The sequence below is a fragment of the Phyllobates terribilis genome, unplaced genomic scaffold (genome assembly GCF_046119375.1).
Source record: "Phyllobates terribilis strain yellow unplaced genomic scaffold, ASM4611937v1 Scaffold_11__3_contigs__length_659146591, whole genome shotgun sequence".
In the NCBI taxonomy this organism is placed as follows: domain Eukaryota; kingdom Metazoa; phylum Chordata; class Amphibia; order Anura; family Dendrobatidae; genus Phyllobates; species Phyllobates terribilis.
Window position 1 is genome coordinate 424,685,909 of NW_027362771.1, and position 17,901 is coordinate 424,703,809.

Sequence of the window (17,901 nt, forward strand, 5' to 3'; positions counted from 1 at the left end):
CTAACTTAATTTCCTTCTATGACAGAATCACTGACTGGGTGGATCAGGGAAATGCTGTAGATATAGTATATCTTGACTTCAGCAAAGCATTTGACAAAGTATCTCACACCATCCTTATTGAAAAAATGACCAAGTATGCAATGGACCAGGCAACTGTTAGGTGGATTCATAACTGGCTTAGTGATCGGACTCAAAGGGTGGTTGTAAATGGCTTCACATCCAGCTGGATGAATGTCTCAAGTGGGGTACCACAGGGCTCCGTCCTGGGACCTGTATTGTTCAACATCTTTATCAATGATTTAGATGAAGGAATTGAGGGTAAACTGATTAAATTTGCTGATGACACAAAGCTAGGAGGGATAGCTAATACTAGAGAAGAGAGAGAGAGGATTCAAAAAGACCTAAATAAACTGGAGCAGTGGGCAGCAACCAACAGAATGGTTTTTAACAGGGAAAAATGCAAAGTACTACATCTGGGCAATAAAAATGAAAAAAGCATATACAGAATGGGAGGAATAGAGCTAAGCAACAGTACATGTGAAAAAGACTTAGGTATACTAATAGATCATAGACTGAACATGAGTCAACAGTGTGATGCAGCAGCAAAAAAGGCAAATACAATTCTGGGATGTATTAACAGAAGCATACAGTCTAGATCACGTGAAGTCATTATCGGTCTTTACTCCTCTTTGGTCAGACCTCATCTGGAATACTGTGTATAGTTTTGGGCACCACATTTTAAAAAAGACATAGACAAACTGGAGCAAGTTCAGAGAAGAGCGACCAGAATGGTGACTGGTCTGCAAACCATGTCCTATGAGGAACGGTTGCAGGATTTGGGAATGTTTAGCTTGCAAAAAAGAAGACTGAGAGGAGACTTAATAGCTGTCTACAAATATGTCAAGGGCTGTCACATTGTAGAAGGATCATCTTTATTCTCATTTGCACAAGGAAAGACTAGAAGCAATGGGATGAAACTAAATGGGAGGAGACATAGATTAGATATTAGAAAAAACTTTTTGACAGTTAGGGTGATTAATGAGTGGAACAGGCTGCCACGAGAGGTGGTGAGTTCCCCTTCAATGGACGTCTTCAAACAGAGGCTGGACAGACATCTGTCTGAGATGATCTAGTGAATCCTGCTTTGAGCAGGGGGTTGGACCAGATGACCCAGGAGGTCCCTTCCAACTCTACCATTCTATGATTCTATGATTCTATGAACTCTGTGACCATTCTTGACTGGCCCAGCCAGAACCCTGACTTAGAGAGGATCTGCAAGGAAGAATGGCAGAGGATCCCCAAATCCAGGTGTGAAAAACTTGTTGCATCATTCCCAAGAAGACTCATAGCTGTACTAGCTCAAATGGGTGCTTCTACTCAATACTGACCAAAGGGTCTGAATATTTATGACCATGTGATATTTCAATTTTTCTTTTTTAATAAATTTGCAAAATTTTCTACATTTCTGTTTTTTTTTCAGTCAACTGAGTGTACTTTAATAAGAAAAAAAATGAACTTTTTAGAATTTACGAAATGGCAGCAATGAAACAAAGAGTGAAAAATTTAAAGGGGTCTGAATACATTCCATACCCACTATAGCTCTTTCACACACAAGTCCAGCAATACCTTTACATGGTCAGTCCGCTCCTCCTCACATCTGAATCGATACACAAATCAGGCTCAGGAGCTATTTGTAGTTCTGAAACCTCAGTCACTTAAACTCTATTCCTCACCCAGCGCCACCTCCTCCTGCTTGACTGGCAACTCCTTTGCTTGAACTCAAGCAGGATGAGGCAGCAATGGGTAGGGAATAGATCTGGAGTGACAGAGGCTTCAGATCTACCATAACCCTTTGCATTTAATGAAGGAACGGACTGACCATCTAAAGTTATTTACATGCGCATATAAATAGTTTGGGGGGTGAAAACCTTCTGACAGAAGGTATAACATACTGCAGTGCTAAATATAAGGGCTTTTCACATGACCATATTTTCGGTCCAAGTGCTGTCCGGCGAAAAATATATACAACACTTGGACCAATGTTATTCAATGGAGCAGTGAAGAGGAGCCATTCAGTGACCGAATTTGCGTGTGAAAAAAATATATTTAAGCGTGCACTACTTTCTTCTGTAAATCAGATGAGACTTGCCCATTCAAGTCTATGGATGCATGAAAAAAATTGGATGCCATACAAAGCCACAATATAGCATCCAAATTTTAAGGATGAAATGTAATTCAAAATGAAACCCGAAGGGTAAGATTCAATGGTGGTAAAAAAGGCATTGGGGAGTCTGGGTGGTAAAGCACAGCATCATAACAGTCAGGGGGAGGTAGGATTGTTTTAATCATTGCCATGGGGCTGCTGTTTTCTGTACATGTGCATGCGATACAATCTGGCCAGAGAAAACACTTTATGTAATTATGAATTAATCATCTATTTAACCTATCAATGACATTGCATTATATTTATTATTATTAGCATTTTTAAGAAATCTCTACAAATAACAGGTGTAAAATGGCCGTTATGTTCCAGTGCATAATAATGAGAATCGGCTCACCTTGCCTTGGCCCTTCATTAAGATTATATTAGAAATGACAGAAGCGTGTGAGGAGCTTCTCATACTCATTAAGTGTGCTGAACTCAGCGACCTTGATGAACGGGAAACCCCCTGTAAGAGTGGAGGATTAATAAGACATTATTGAGGTGACTTGCACAAGGCTGTCATGTTAATGTGATGTACAGTGAAAATAGATCTGACTCTATAGATTATCTTACATTAAAGCCAGCATGTATGTTACTGGGGTCATAGCCCTGCAGTATTCAATTTACCATTACATTTCATAATAGAACTTATCCTCTATAAAGAATATAAGTAGATTATGAATAGATCATGTTAAGCGTGACATGTACATAAGAAGACATCGATGAACGTGTAGTGCACAGACTAGTCTCACAACTCTCAAAACATGATTTGGTTGTGGAAAGGAGACAAATATGCATCTCTCCATTAGAATCAACCTATTTATGGGACTTGATCTGACAGTTTACTTATGATTATAATCGCTTTTTTTTATTTTACCGTATTTTAACCCCTTCCAGAAGGAGACAATTTTCCTTTCTGCATTTCCATTTTTTCCTCTCTTTCTACCAAGAGCCATAACTTGTTCAATTTTACATCCATATAGCCGCATAAGGGCTTGTTTTTGTGCTGGGAAAATTGTTCTTTTCAATGAGATCATTCATTTTACCATAGAATGTACTGGTATATGGGAACAAAAATTACAAGTGTGGTTAAATTGCAAAAAAACCCCACAATTCTAATGTTGTTTTTTGGGGTTTTAATTTTAGGGCGATCGTTATGTGATAAAATTTACCTAGTAACAGAGTCCACCACATCAATTTGATTACGGTAATACCAAACTTGTCCAGTTTAGTTATTATTTCACTTTTCTTAGTTTTCCATGGATGGAACTATGTGGGGCAAAATTACATGTTTATTGATACAATTTGGGGGTAGATACTTTTTGATCGCTTATCTTATTGCCTTTTTTTTGTAGTGTTTGGTATTTTCATTTTTATTCCTTTTGCGGTGTTTACAGTTCAGGTTAATAAATTTTATATTTTCACAGATCAGATGCATATAAATTTAGTGATACCACACATGCGTGGAAGATATATACATATATATATATATATATATATATATATATATATATACATACACTATATATATGTGTATATGTATGTGTGTGTGTGGGAGATATAAATTTGTATATTTTAAATTTTTTTTTTTTTTTTTTAACTCTGTTAGTTTTCTTTGGGACTTGAACCTGCGACCGTCTGATCGCTTAAGCTATATACAGCTATATTTCAGTATTGCTGTATATAACAAAAATTACAGTCACTTATGAACGCCAGCCACAGGCTGATCTTGATAGTAGCACCATAATGGTAGGTGTGAGGGTCTTCTACAGACTCCCAGCAGCTGCAGCAACCCATCAGCACTCCACGATCATTTCATGGGAAGGCTGATGAGCCCAGTGATCCATGCTCTAAATTCCGTTATTACAGATTGACAGCAGCATTTAAGTGATTAACAGCAGTGGGCAAAGCTCGGCTCCACCCGCTGCTATTAGAGGCAGATCCTGGCTTTGTATCATAGCCATTATTTGCTTGAAATGTGGTGGGTTCAGCCTCTGAGCCTGATCTATGCACCTGCTCTCGACTTGTGTTGTACATGTATGGCACATGTTGGAAAGGGGTTGAAGAGTATATACCAAGATTAGAACTTAATGCCTGTTCAAGCAGGGGATAACTTTCTAATTGCGGGGGATCCAACTGCTTGGGTCCCCGCTATCCCAAGAATGCAGCTCTGAAGAGCCCCATCTAAATGGAGCACATACCGAGCATGCGCTATCTATACTTCATTCATTCTTAATGGACAGCTTAGCATAGCGCTCTGCCATCTCTGCTGGTCCCATTAAGAGTGAATGGAGTGGACGTTTCCACTCAATTTAGATGGAGCTATTCAGATCTCCATTATTGGGATTGTAGGTATCCCAGCAGTCGGACCTCCAGAGATCTGAAAGTTATACCTATCCTATAAATAGGGGGTACCTTCTAATCTTGGTACGTAAGTAAGTTTCTACCTGAACAGCCGCTGTAGGACAGTCGAATTGCTGAGACAAAGACTTCCTGTTGCTGCACAAGTTGGCCGATTGTCTCTCTCTATATAATGAGGGTTTCTTGATTGCAGAAGGGTCAATTTCACCAATCCAATAAGGGTTCACACCTAATACAGAAATGAGAAAATGATCACAAACAACATATGGCAGCATAGTAATAATGCTGGATAATATACAGTATAATGATGGACTATATCCTGTACATGCTGAACACACTGAGCATGTAAGTGTTAAAAAAAAAAATCGCCAGTTGAAACAAGAGTTTCCCATTGCAGTTAATCACTAAAGAGGACCTGTCACATATCCGCAAAAAAATGAGTGTTTCCTTGCCAAAAAGGCTTGTGCTGCCCTGAATCTGCTGCTACTTTTCATTTTCATTTTGTACCTTTGTTGCAAAGATATGTTTTTTTCATTTTGGCGCCAAGAATTATTGTGTTCCAAGAGGATGTTTCAGAAGAGTTTTCTCTGAGGGTGTGTAGTTCTTCCCCTCTATGATGCTATCCAATAATATCATCTGAAAACTGGTCGAATAGCCATCTCAGTGTGACTTGTCTGTGGGGTTAGCTTAGGTTAGTCTTCATACATTGTGGTCTCACAAGAACAGGGAACTGTCACGAGATCACACTGTTCAACTAGTTTCAGATGTTGCTGAGTAGTGATTGGGAAGCATCAATGAGGGGGAGGACTACATGACCCCAGAGATACAGTATCTCTTATGAAATGCCCTCTTGGACCACAGGCATTCTTGGTGCCAAAATAGAAAAACGCTCCTTACAACGGAGGAACCAAATGTAAAAAACAGAAAGCAGTGGCAGATTCAGGGCAGCACAAGGATTTTGACAAGTTAACAAACTCTTTGTTTTTGGAATGTAACAGGTCTTCTTTAAGGTACCCTTTGTAGGGTGATTTTTTTAAAGAAAATAGCTAAAATTGCATTACATGGATACAATTGCATTGAAGTTTTATTTATGGATCATACAGTAAAGTAAAAACTAAAATATGGCAAAACTTGATATGAATGTGGCATCATAGAGGAAGAGGACAACATTGCCCACATATGTGCAGGTAGCATGGACTGCCTATTCATCACAGCCCATCTACACCACACATGTCAAACTCTGGCTCGTGGGCCAAATTTGGCCAGCAGGGTGTTTATATTTGCACCTTCAACTGTGTCGGCATCCTGGATTTTGCGCCCACTGTGTCGAGCTATGAAAAGCTGCAGAAGACATGAAGCAAAGACCAGAGCAGAGGGGGACCGGGGTGGAGGTATTGTATTTATTTATTTTTCTCTGTGGGGCCCATTATACTATATGTAGGACTATGTGGGGCCATTATACTGTATGGAGGAGTATGTGGGGCCCATTATTCTGAATGGAGGACTATGCGGGTCCCATTATTCGGTATGGAGGACTATGTGGGGCCCATTATTCTGTATGGAGGACTATACAGGGCCCATTATTCTGTATGGAGGACTATGTGGGGCCCATTATGCTGTATGGAGGACTATGTGGGATCCATTATTCTGTAAAGAATGATAAGGAAAAACTCAATTGTAGACTTTTTTTTTAATAAATAACAAGGTTGGCCCACGACTTTGTCCAAGTTTTTAATTTTGACCCTCTGTGTATTTGAGTTTGACAGCCCGGCTCTACACCAATTCCCAGTAGCAGGGAGTAATATATAAGTAAGGCTTTGTTTAAACCACAGTTGTGGCCTACATAAGATATACAGTTATATGAAAAAGTTTGGGCACCCCTATTAATCTTAAGCTTAATGTTTTATAAAAATTGGTGTTTTTGCAACAGCTATTTCAGTTTGATATATGTAATAACTGTTAGACACAGTAATGTTTCTGCCTTGAAATGAAATTTATTGTACTAACAGAAAATGTGCAATCTGCATTCAAACAAAATTTGACAGGTGCATAAGTATGGGCACCTCACCAGAAAAGTGACATTAATATTTAGTAGAACCTCCTTTTGCAAAAATAACAGCCTCTAGTCGCTTCCTGTAGCTTTTAATGATTTCCTGGATCCTGGATGAAGGTATTTTTGACCATTCCTCTTTGCAAAACAATTCCAGTTCAGTTAAGTTTGATGGTCGCCGAGCATGGACAGCCCTCTTCAAATGATCCCACAGATGTTCAATGATATTCAGGTCTGGGGACTGGGATGGCCATTCCAGAACATTGTAATTGTTCCTCTGCATGAATGCCTGAGTAGATTTGGAGCGGTGTTTTGGATCATTGTCTTGCTGAAAGATCCATCCCCTGCGTAACTTCAACTTTGTCACTGATTCTTGAACATTATTGTCAAGAATCTGCTGATACTGAGTGGAATCCATGCGTCCCTCAACTTTAACAAGATTCCCAGTGCCGGCATTGGCCACACAGCCCCAAAGCATGATGGAACCTCCACCAAATTTTACTGTGGGTAGCAAGTGTTTTTCTTGGAATGCTGTGTTTTTTTGCCGCCATGTATAACGCCTTTTTGTATGACCAAACAACTCAATCTTGGTTTCATCAGTCCACAGGACCTTCTTCCAAAAAGAAATTGGCTTCTCCAAATGTGCTTTTGCATACCTCAGCCGACTCTGTTTGTGGCGTGCTTGCAGAAACGGCTTCTTTCGCATCACTCTCCCATACAGCTTCTCCTTGTGCAAAGTGCGTTGTATAGTTGACCGATGCACAGTGACACCATCTGCAGCAAATTGATGCTGCAGCTCTCTGGAGGTGGTCTGAGGATTGTCCTTGACTGATCTCACCATTCTTCTTCTCTGCCTTTCTGATGTTTTTCTTGGCCTGCCACTTCTGGCCTTAACAAGAACTGTCCCTGTGTTCTTCCATTTCCTTAAGCTTACAGTGGAAACTGACAGGTTAAATCTCTGAGACAGCTTTTTGTATCCTTCCCCTGAACAACTATGTTGAATAATCTTTGTTTTCAGATCATTTGACAGTTGTTTTGAGGAGCCCATGATGCCACTCTTCAGAGGAGATTCAAACAGGAGAACAACTTGCAAGTGGCCACTTTAAGTAGCTTTTTTCATGATTGCATACACCTGGCTATGAAGTTCAAAGCTCAATGAGGTTACAAAACCAAAAAAAGTGCTTTAGTAAGTCAGTAAAAAGTAGGTAGGAGTATTTAAAACAAGAAAATGATAAGGGTGCCCATACTTATGCACCTGTCAAATTTTGTTTGAATGCAGATTGCACATTTTCTGTTAGTACAATAAACCTCATTTCAAGGCAGAAACATTACTGTGTCCAACAGTTATTACATATATCAAACTGAAATAGCTGTTGCAAAAACACCAATTTTTATAAAACATTAAGCTTAAGATTAATAGGGGTGCCCAAACTTTTTCATATAACTGTATATGGTAAAATAACCACGCGCTGACATATGCTAAAGTTGCATCATGCCATCTCATGCTTTCCTCCATTTGTTTATATATGGCATGGTTTACATATGGATACCTTTCTAGACTGCAATTGTTTTTAGAACCAGATTTTTTTTTACATAATGAAAGCTACAATTGTCAGAAATACTGGTGGAGTGTTAGACATAAGTGTTTGCTTTATGATGAGCTATTGGAGCTCAAGTAGCCCATATACTATTCTTGCCTGGGGTCCCTGCTGTCAGTCTGTCCAGATTAATGCAATTACATTACATTATTTTTTTAGAGTATATATATTTTTTTAGTAAGGAACAAAACTAAAAAGATGGTAAAACACGATGTGAATCTGGCCTAAGAAGAATGGCAATAGCATAAGAAGAGGTATTCAATAGTGAATATACATTGCTAGTCACAATCTGCTGTTACTGTGCAAACTTTTACAACTGCAGACACAGTATGATGTGTAATTCCACTGTTTCAGATACTTTGCTGGAAATGTATAGCAGATGGCTTTGGTATTACTACAATATTCTAATTAATTAATTCACTAAAGCTATGTTCACACATCTATGTTTCACAGTCAGTGTCACACAGACAGAGCCGTGGGTTTCCCAACCCCATCTCAACAGATTTATAGATAAATACAAGTCTGGGGCAAGGAGACTCGTGGCCAGTCTGTGCATCGTGGTCAGACCCTGACATATACCTGCCTTGTAAGCTCATTAATGCACACAATAAATACATAATTTCGGTGCAAAGCTACTAGTGAACACTAGATGTCTCTCTGTTTTATGGTTTTATCTCAATTTGTTTAGGTTATTCTGAAATAGAACTTCTCAAGATTTTCACTTTCCCTTTTTTTTCCTCTGTCCTTCTATGTCCACTATTCTGTATGCACCAAATATTGCATCTTAGTTATCCATTGTCCAGGATTACTTTAATTATTATTATTGCATGATTGCAGACAAAGAAAATAACAAACACGCTAATCAATACTCTCCCTCCCCGGATCCAGCACTGTATCCACCGCAAGCTACAATATTAGATTAATTCACGACTATAGGGAAAATGACCTCTGCAGCCAATCACTGAGCTCTACAAATTGTAATGCAGCGACTTGCTGGCATTACGGTAATGGTCCAGGATGTGTTTTACCTGACCATGTACCTTCCCCCTCAGGTGACTGGTCACATGACTGTGACATAGCACAGGTCCTGCGCGCACAGAATGTCTGTCTGATCACATGACTATGACATCAGCAAGGTCCTGTCTGTGTGTGTGTGTATATGTGTGTGCACGGGATGGATATATAAACCCTGCTTGATGGGAGACAGGTGTGTTCTGTGAGAGAGGCGTAAGGCCTGTTCCCGTGTGTGTGGGACACTGACCGTGTGAGGCCTAGTGAGGCAGAGTGAAGCCTGGTGCCTGAAAGGTTGAGACTGGATCCTGTGTGGATGCTAGTGGCCTTGGAAGGCAGAGGCTTGATGAAGAGTCCTGAAAGGCAGAGCCTGGATCCTGTGTGGATGTCAGTGGCCTTTGAGGGAACGACGGCTGGAGACCCCTACCTGGGAAGCCGCAAAGCCACAGTGGTGGCAAGCCTAATGGACTGCAGCAGCTAAACCCGGCAAAGGTAATACACTGTGTTATATGGACATTAATATGGACATTGCTATGTTATTACCTTGCTGAAGGCTGTACCTGGAGCAAGTGGGCCGGTCTGCCACTTGGCTCGTGAACATTATATATATATGTGTGTCGGCGTGCCATTGAGTTGGACCCGGTGAACTGTGGTTTATGAAGTGCAATAAACTGCAGCATTGTGAAATACCGGAAGGACATTGCTGGCGTGCTTTGATTTACTCGGTGCAGCGAGTATCCCCCATTATGATGACTAGTGCTGCCTTATATATGGTGGAGAATGCGGGCAACTGCAGCCCGGTTGCTAGCGGCAACGACAACCCAGTTGCTAGGGGCAACGGTACAGGACGACGAGTGTGGATTAAAGCATCTGGCTGCAAGTCGGTGGGGTTGCGAAGATTGTCGTCGCACTCAAACCTGGTTTGCTGTGGCTCGGCGGGGCTCATGAAGTTTAAAGCATCTGGCTGCAACTCGGCGGAGTTGCGAAGGTTGTCCTCGCACTCAAATCCGTTTTGCTGTGGCTCAGCGGGGCCACGAAAATTTTCGGGGAGAGCGGTGTAAAGTGTCTAGTGTACCGTGATGGCCATGAATGGTGCAGTATCTCCAGACGGAATGGAGAAGGAGTTAGATGACCGTGTGCAATCGCTCTTCGGCGTAATGGAGTTTCCTGAAGAAATGCAGGAGCAGATAATGATGGCTGTGAAGGGGGCAGCAGATGAGTCTGAAGCTGTTGAGCGATTGAAATGCCTGTTGGAGTCGCAGCAGCAGGCATTGGAGTCGCAGCAGCAGACATTGGAGAAACAACAACAGGACTCGCAGCAGGCATTGAAGAAACAACAACAGGACTCGCAGCAGGCATTGAAGAAACAACAACAGGACTCGCAGCAGGCATTTGAGAAACAACAGCAGGTATGGAGGAAACGACAAGAGGTCGTGGTGCAGGAAGGGCAGGAGCTGTTGGCCCGTTACAGAGAGGCGGCAGCGGACCATTCCTTGACCTCTCCGGGGGCACCCTGGTTGTCCCAGAGTGCCCGGGGAGGTGGTAAGAGCTGTTGTGAACTGAGTCCTAAGACTATTGTTGATTTTTCTTGTAAAAATTCCCCTGCCGTTGTGGTTGTTAAAAAGGGGGCGGAGTCTAAAAAAGGGGCGGTTGTTCAAAACAGCGTGGAGGATAGAAAATCAAAAAAAATTACTGGTGGTGGGTTGGTACCTCCTAAAAATGACAATGTGACCGTTGATAACGGGGTAGCTCCAGTAGAAGGGGGTGACGTCAAAGTGGGAGGTGACCTGTTAGTCCACAACACCCCGTAGCTGACGGTGACACTACGAAAGTAGAAGGAGAGGTCAGTCAGGAGGGGCTAGACGAGGTGAGAAAGTCCCCATCTCGTAGACGGCGCAAGGGCCACAAAAAGGTTGCTCCTGTAGACTTGGCTGAAAGTGAAAATAAGGAAAATGTAGTACGGTGTGCCTTTGTTTCAAGGGTGGATCCTCCTTCCGAGGCAGAAGAGGAGGTGACGTTGCCAGTAGCAACCTCCGGTACGGTACCGAGTCAGAAGGATCTGATAGCCCTGAAAGAGGAGGCGGCCAGTCGTGACCAAGAGCTGGAGCCTATCAGCCAGCAGGGTCAGAGTGACGTGCAGCAACTATGTGGAAACCTGGAGATCGTGTCCTCAGACCAGCTGGGCCTGGAGTCTGAACGGCAGAAAATAAACCAGGTTGTGAGGAACTTGCAGCGAGAACTGGAGGAAAACAGCAAGGAAGTTAACAATTGGAAGGAAAAGTTCCAGAGAAATAAAGAGGAGGTTTTTCAGTTGGGGCTTGACAAAGCGGAATTTGAAGATGAGCTGTGCGAGTTGAAAGATAGGTTCTCCCTGGTACACGTAGAGCTGATACAAGTGAAGCAAAAGCTGGATGAGGGACTACACCAGAGGGATAGAGAGCTGTCTGCCTTAAAAGAGGCGCTGCAGGTTGAAGTTTCCGGACGTGACCAAAACCTAAAACGACTGCGCGAACAGTTCAACCGGGAGCTATGTGACTCCAAGAAGGAATATGGTGAAAAGCTCAATAGGGAACTGCAACAAATCAAGAGAGACTATGAGGATCTCCTCAGGGTTAAAGGAAAACTAGAGGATGATAAGGTGGATGCAGAGCACATACGCCAAGTGGTCACCCGTAATGAAAATGGTGATCTCCGCAGAAAGACCTTAGGTCTGGAAGCTCAGGTGAAGGAGCTGCAGACGTTCTGTGATAATCTCCAGAGGGCAGAGACGTGCCTTAAGGAAAGGCTCAGCAAGATGGAGGCTGAGCAGAAGCAGATGGAGGAGTCTATCGGAGAAGCCACAGACCAGGGCCAGGAGTTGGCTGCTGGTGATGGAAGGTATGAAGCAGATACCTCCTCGAGTGATGTGAGCTCGGATGATTCGGTGGATGTAGGAGCCGAGATCAAGGAGCTCAAGGAGTCGCTACAAACCCATTGGAAGCAAGAGGAGCTTCAGAGATGGGCCGCTGAGAGGCGAGTGGCGGAGCTAGAGGAAGAAGTTTCCGGGCTCAAAAGTCACCTGACAAAGTATCACTCAGTGAACGAGGCCTTCTTGGAGAAGGAAAAGGGCGAACACGTTGCACTCACTCCCTTATACCAAGAGAGGGTGGACCTGAGGAGAGCTAAGAGAGTGTTAACCACAGATAAATATGAGATGGAAGTGGTCAAGACGAAAATTGGTGAATTTGTAACTGTGAGTCAGCTCAGGGGAAGCGTAAAGGGGGAAGAAGCTGAAAGTCAGTTGTCCCTGAACCCTGAGCTGGTTGATCGTATGGAAACCACTGGTGAGACCGAAACGTCTTGGTACAAGTGCCTCGCAGATGTGCCCGAGGATTTGAGGGAAGAATGCACCAGTGAGTCCGTGCATGAGGAGTTTAAGAAGGCCGTGGGAGCCTGTAAGGTGTACTTGACCTCAGAAGCTAAACAGCTGGTGGTCCTGTCCACGACCGAAGTCACAGTGAAGAGGGTGGCTATCCTAAGTGACAAGCACTGGCGATGTATTCGCACGAAGCGGTTTCTCCGGTTGAAGACGGAACAAGCCGTTAGACAACTGGAGTTGATAAGGAAAGCTCACAGTATGCGTGAAGAGGTCATCTTGGTGCCTCATGTTCTGGTGAGGAAGCTCGTTGGGAGAAATGGTCGAGCCATGCAGATGATGGTCAAGAAGTCTGGTGTGATGAAAGTAAGCAGTCCACGTGATCGTCAGGACTGGATACCAGACGAAGACGGCATGGTATCATTCTCCGTTGTAGGAACAGAAGAAAGCCTGGGATATATGCGCATGCTGTTGGAGTACCGAGTAACCTACCTGCGAGAGGTAGAACAGTTGAATCTCGCTAGACTGCGAGTGGATAGACAGCATCATCTGAGTAGCAGAAGATGGCAGCCGTCTAGACATTATGAGACCAGACAGAGAAAGGGCCCCTTAAATAACAGAACAGCTATAGCTGGAGTTAGGGACCTTTCAAGATGTCCTGAGAGTAGTGGGCGTGGGTTTAGAGGTAGTGAGACCTCCAGTAACTCAGGTTTGAGCAGCCCATACAAATGACCCAATAGAGGACGGGACAGTAAGGAGTCGAACCGGACGTTAGATACCAGGGCATGTGAATCACACCACTGGATGACTGACCGCTGGGAGCGGGGGAGACCTGACAAGGTTACGACTGACCGCTGGGAGCGGGGGAGACCTGACAAGGTTACAATTGACCGCTGGGAGCGGGGGGAGCTCTGACAAGGTTACGACCCGGGAAGGTGACCTGACTAAGTCAGTGACAGTGACAAATGGTAGGTCCCTAAGGAATGGGCTAATGTCGTTGACTAATGTTCCAGGGGCTGAGTAGCACAATTGTAAAGTACATGGTCTCTATGTGAACTGGGGGTTATAATGTCATTGTGTATATTATGTGTTCAACCCCACAAGTTTGAACAGAGCTGGGGGTTATAGTGATTGTGTATATTATGTGTTCAACCCCACAAGTTTGAACAGAGGGGGGGGGGATATGTAATGCAGCGACTTGCTGGCATTACGGTAATGGTCCAGGATGTGTTTTACCTGACCATGTACCTTCCCCCTCAGGTGACTGGTCACATGACTGTGACATAGCACAGGTCCTGCGCGCACAGAATGTCTGTCTGATCACATGACTATGGTATCAGCTAGGTCCTGTCTGTGTGTGTGTGTGCACGGGATGGATATATAAACCCTGCTTGATGGGAGACAGGTGTGTTCTGTGAGAGAGGCGTAAGGCCTGTTCCCGTGTGTGTGGGACACCGACCGTGTGAGGCCTAGTGAGGCCGAGTGAAGCCTGGTGCCTGAAAGGTCGAGACTGGATCCTGTGTGGATGCTAGTGGCCATGGAAGGCAGAGGCTTGATGAAGAGTCCTGAAAGGCAGAGCCTGGATCCTGTGTGGATGTCAGTGGCCTTTGAGGGAACGACGGCTGGAGACCCCTACCTGGGAAGCCGCAAAGCCACAGTGGTGGCAAGCCTAATGGACTGCAGCAGCTAAACCCGGTAAAGGTAATACACTGTGTTATATGGACATTAATATGGACATTGCTATGTTATTACCTTGCTGAAGGCTGTACCTGGAGCAAGTGGGCCGGTCTGCCACTTGGCTCGTGAACATTATATATATATGTGTGTCGGCGTGCCATTGAGTTGGACCCGGTGAACTGTGGTTTATGAAGTGCAATAAACTGCAGCATTGTGAGATACCGGAAGGACATTGCTGGTGTGCTTTGATTTACCCGGTGCAGCGAGTATCCCCCATTATGATGACTAGTGCTGCCTTACAAAATGTATAGTGTAGATGGTGTCAGCAGTAGTGTGATGACACCGCTACAGACTGTAAAAAAAAAACAACACAGTGGCAGAAACGCAGTGCCGGACCTGGGAAGGGTAATATCTGTGTGTTTTCTATTTACCATGTCTACAACCATGTAATGAAAAAAAATATTCCCAGACAACCTATTTAAGTGCATTCTTGGTTATAAACAGCTTATTTTTGTCCTGTGTGTAACTAAAATGAAAAAGAATAGAAACCTAAGAATAATATATTGTAAGTATATGACAGAAAAACAGCTACCTAATATTAATTTTACTGTTCTTTGCACCCACATTTGCATGTTGGGTCATTAATATACAGTAGGTGTGTCCATTTCATGGGTTGTTCAGAATATACAATATATTTGTTGTAAAGACATGGAATGCTTCCAAATAAACACAAACATTACACCCGGTATACTTCCCTGCTGCTCCAGTGCTGCCGCTTTAGTGGTCCCAAGCAGTCTGTGTATACTTCCCTGAAGCTAATCACACGCAAGCTATCCAAATGACTCCTGCACTCATTCATTGGCTTCAGCATTTTTTTAACCTATATAGTGCAGCCTAGGAATTATTAACCCCTTAATGTAGAATGATGTACCTTTATGCTATGTGTGGGGTACAGTTACTGCAGAATCACATACATGTATAACATTGTGATTGCAATGGACACAGAAGCTCTTTCCATGCAATCAACCTCTGGAGCCTGGATGTAATGGCTGTTGGTGTTCGCCTGCTATGGCAAAGATCACCGCATAACTCCAGTCCCAGCCAATTAACCCCTTACTGTACATGCCACATTCAAAACTGTGTGAAGCATCTAAGTGGTTGACAGAGCTACTATGGAAGCTACCGTGGGGTCTAAAAATCAACCTTGAGTCTGAACTTTTAGTACAAGTATAAGAGACAGGGCCTAATAAGTTGCTTGTCAGCATTACTTGTTTTCCTGCATTTGGAATGTTGTAAAATGAAAATAAAAAATACCAGTATTGCTGTCTTTTACTACTTCCTGCCAATTACGGTTTTTCTGCTTTCTTGATTTATTTTTTTCCCTCCAAAATATTTCCTCTAAAGCACACTACATTTCCCATGCCTACACAAAGTAACAAAATCTAAGAAAAAAAACTCTAAAAGCAACAATAATTAAAACATTCTCAAAGTCATCAATATCAAAACAAAATATATTCCACTATTTTCTAATATATATTATACAGTATATATTGTATAGAAATATATATTATACAGTATTTAAATATATATTATACAATATATATTGTATAGAAATATACAGTATATATTGGAAAATCAAATCAGCTTTGCAGTACATCTTAGTAAAAAAGTTAGAATGTACTATTGTTTTGTTACTTCAGCTCCTATGCAGATTATGTATCTCTATGGTGACAAACAAATTTTGTATAGTCGAATGATGCAGTCCCAGACTTTCATCTGTTTGTTCATTATTTATTGCTAACTTGCATTGAAGAGGTAAGCCAGAAGCAGAGGAAAGAATCAGACTACAAAGAGTTTGTTTGTCGTCTGTTACCATGGAGATGCAAAGTTTGCATATGAGACTGAGAACTTTTGGGGTTTTTGTTGCAAAACTTTTAAACTACTCCTACTGCAAAGTTGCTTCAATTTTATTTGATATGCACTGAGACATTTTTATTAGGGGTAGGTATAGCCTTTAAAAACACCTATGACTGACTCCTTTCCATACCGTTATTCATGACTCTATGCCCCACAATATCAATATCCCCTTCATTCATAAATAAATAAATAAAACAGAACATACTTGTCGAGTTACTACGTGTCCTTACACATGGGACCTTCATTTGAATCATGCAGTGATTTTCCAGTTTAGCTTGACTTTCTATAAAAGCATTCAGCGCGGCTTCCTGGAAGACAAATGATTGAGGGTAAGAAGTAGAGTTGCAATGCATTTCTGTCAATAAAGGGTTAAGATGACTGATCTGTTAGCTGTGGTTAATCTGTCTACATCAATTTTGTAGACAAAGGTCTTGCAAATCCAAGCTGATGTTTCAGTGGTGCCAAATGTGGTAAAGTATTGGCAAACTGTCCTCTGGTTATAGGAAACATTTGCTGTGTGTACATTCAGCTCAACAATCTTCTGTGATTTCACTGGAGAAAAAGGATTTATGACAAACATCTATAACTCATGCTGACGTGAATACATTTCTAAATTATAGCAATGAAAGCAAAAAAGAAATTGGAAAAACTCTGTTCCATCAAATACCACATTATGGAGGTATTCTCCCTTAGAATACCTCTATAATATGGGGGCAGCAAGCTATGGCACATGTGATTTTGTGCAATAGGATCTTCTAATGTGCAAAAAGAAAAGAAAAGAAAATACGAAGATGAGGTTTCTCCAGCTTCTGCTACCCTTTTCGACAGCGCTAGCATACAACATACGCTATGGCATGTGTGTGCTTTTGTTTTTGTTTTTTAAACCCATTGATTTTAATGGGCAAATCTGATCCATAAATCAGATAAAAATCAGATATGTCTCCATTTTTATTTTTGGATTGATCCACAAAAATAGTATGTGTATATGAAAATGGCCATAAAGTATAATGGATACGTGTTTAATCTGTGCAAAAAACACAGATAGAACACATGTGACAAAAACGGAAGTCGGAATAGGGCCTTACCGTGTACTACATCTGTCCGCCCTGTCTCTAGGCAGTCCCGTAAAGTATTGTAAGTAGAGATGATTGAATCCTTTGAAATTTTAATCTGCTAAAGGCGATAGTCTGTGCATGCACTCACAGACTCATATCGACCCCCACCTATATGATCGCAGGCGGTGCTGATGGGTTATCATGGCAGCCGGAGGACTGATGAAGGTTCCTGCCGCCATAACCTTGGTATCCCTACCAATGAGACCATGATTTACACTATATACTGCAATAATGTGGTATTGTAGTATATAATATAAGCGATCAAATTATTGTAATTTTAAGGCCACGGCCCCGCTATCAGTATTTGGTCAGTATTTTTTCTCAGGAGTGGGAGCCAAAACCAGGTGAGGAACAATCCGAAAAAGGGTATAATAGAAACAAGTCACCAATTCTGCATTTATCACAAACTTGTGGTTTTGACTCACACTCCTGAGAAAAAATACTGACCAAATACTAATAGTGAGGCCGTGGCCTAAGTCTCCTAAAGGTAGTAAAAAAATGTTTTAAAAAAATAAGAGAATAGAAAACAATCAAAAAGTTTAACACCCCCCTTCCTTTTCCCAGATTTGGTTGTTTTAGTCACTGCAATCCCATAAAAAAACAATAAAAAGTAA

At 42.2% G+C, this 17,901-nt stretch overlaps 1 protein-coding gene across 2 annotated transcripts in view; it reads right to left on the reverse strand.

The window, feature by feature from the left end:
• The window catches only part of IL16 (interleukin 16), a 219,654-nt gene that overhangs the window by 88,733 nt on the left and 113,020 nt on the right, over nucleotides 1–17,901 (reverse strand). For both annotated transcript variants that reach the window (XM_073653140.1, XM_073653139.1), the window contains exons 4-6: nucleotides 16,378–16,480; nucleotides 4,651–4,793; nucleotides 2,559–2,669 (exon numbers count right to left, since the gene is read on the reverse strand). In XM_073653140.1, coding sequence (XP_073509241.1) covers nucleotides 2,559–2,669; nucleotides 4,651–4,793; nucleotides 16,378–16,480 — 357 coding nt within the window. The remainder of the gene's footprint in view (nucleotides 1–2,558; nucleotides 2,670–4,650; nucleotides 4,794–16,377; nucleotides 16,481–17,901) is intronic.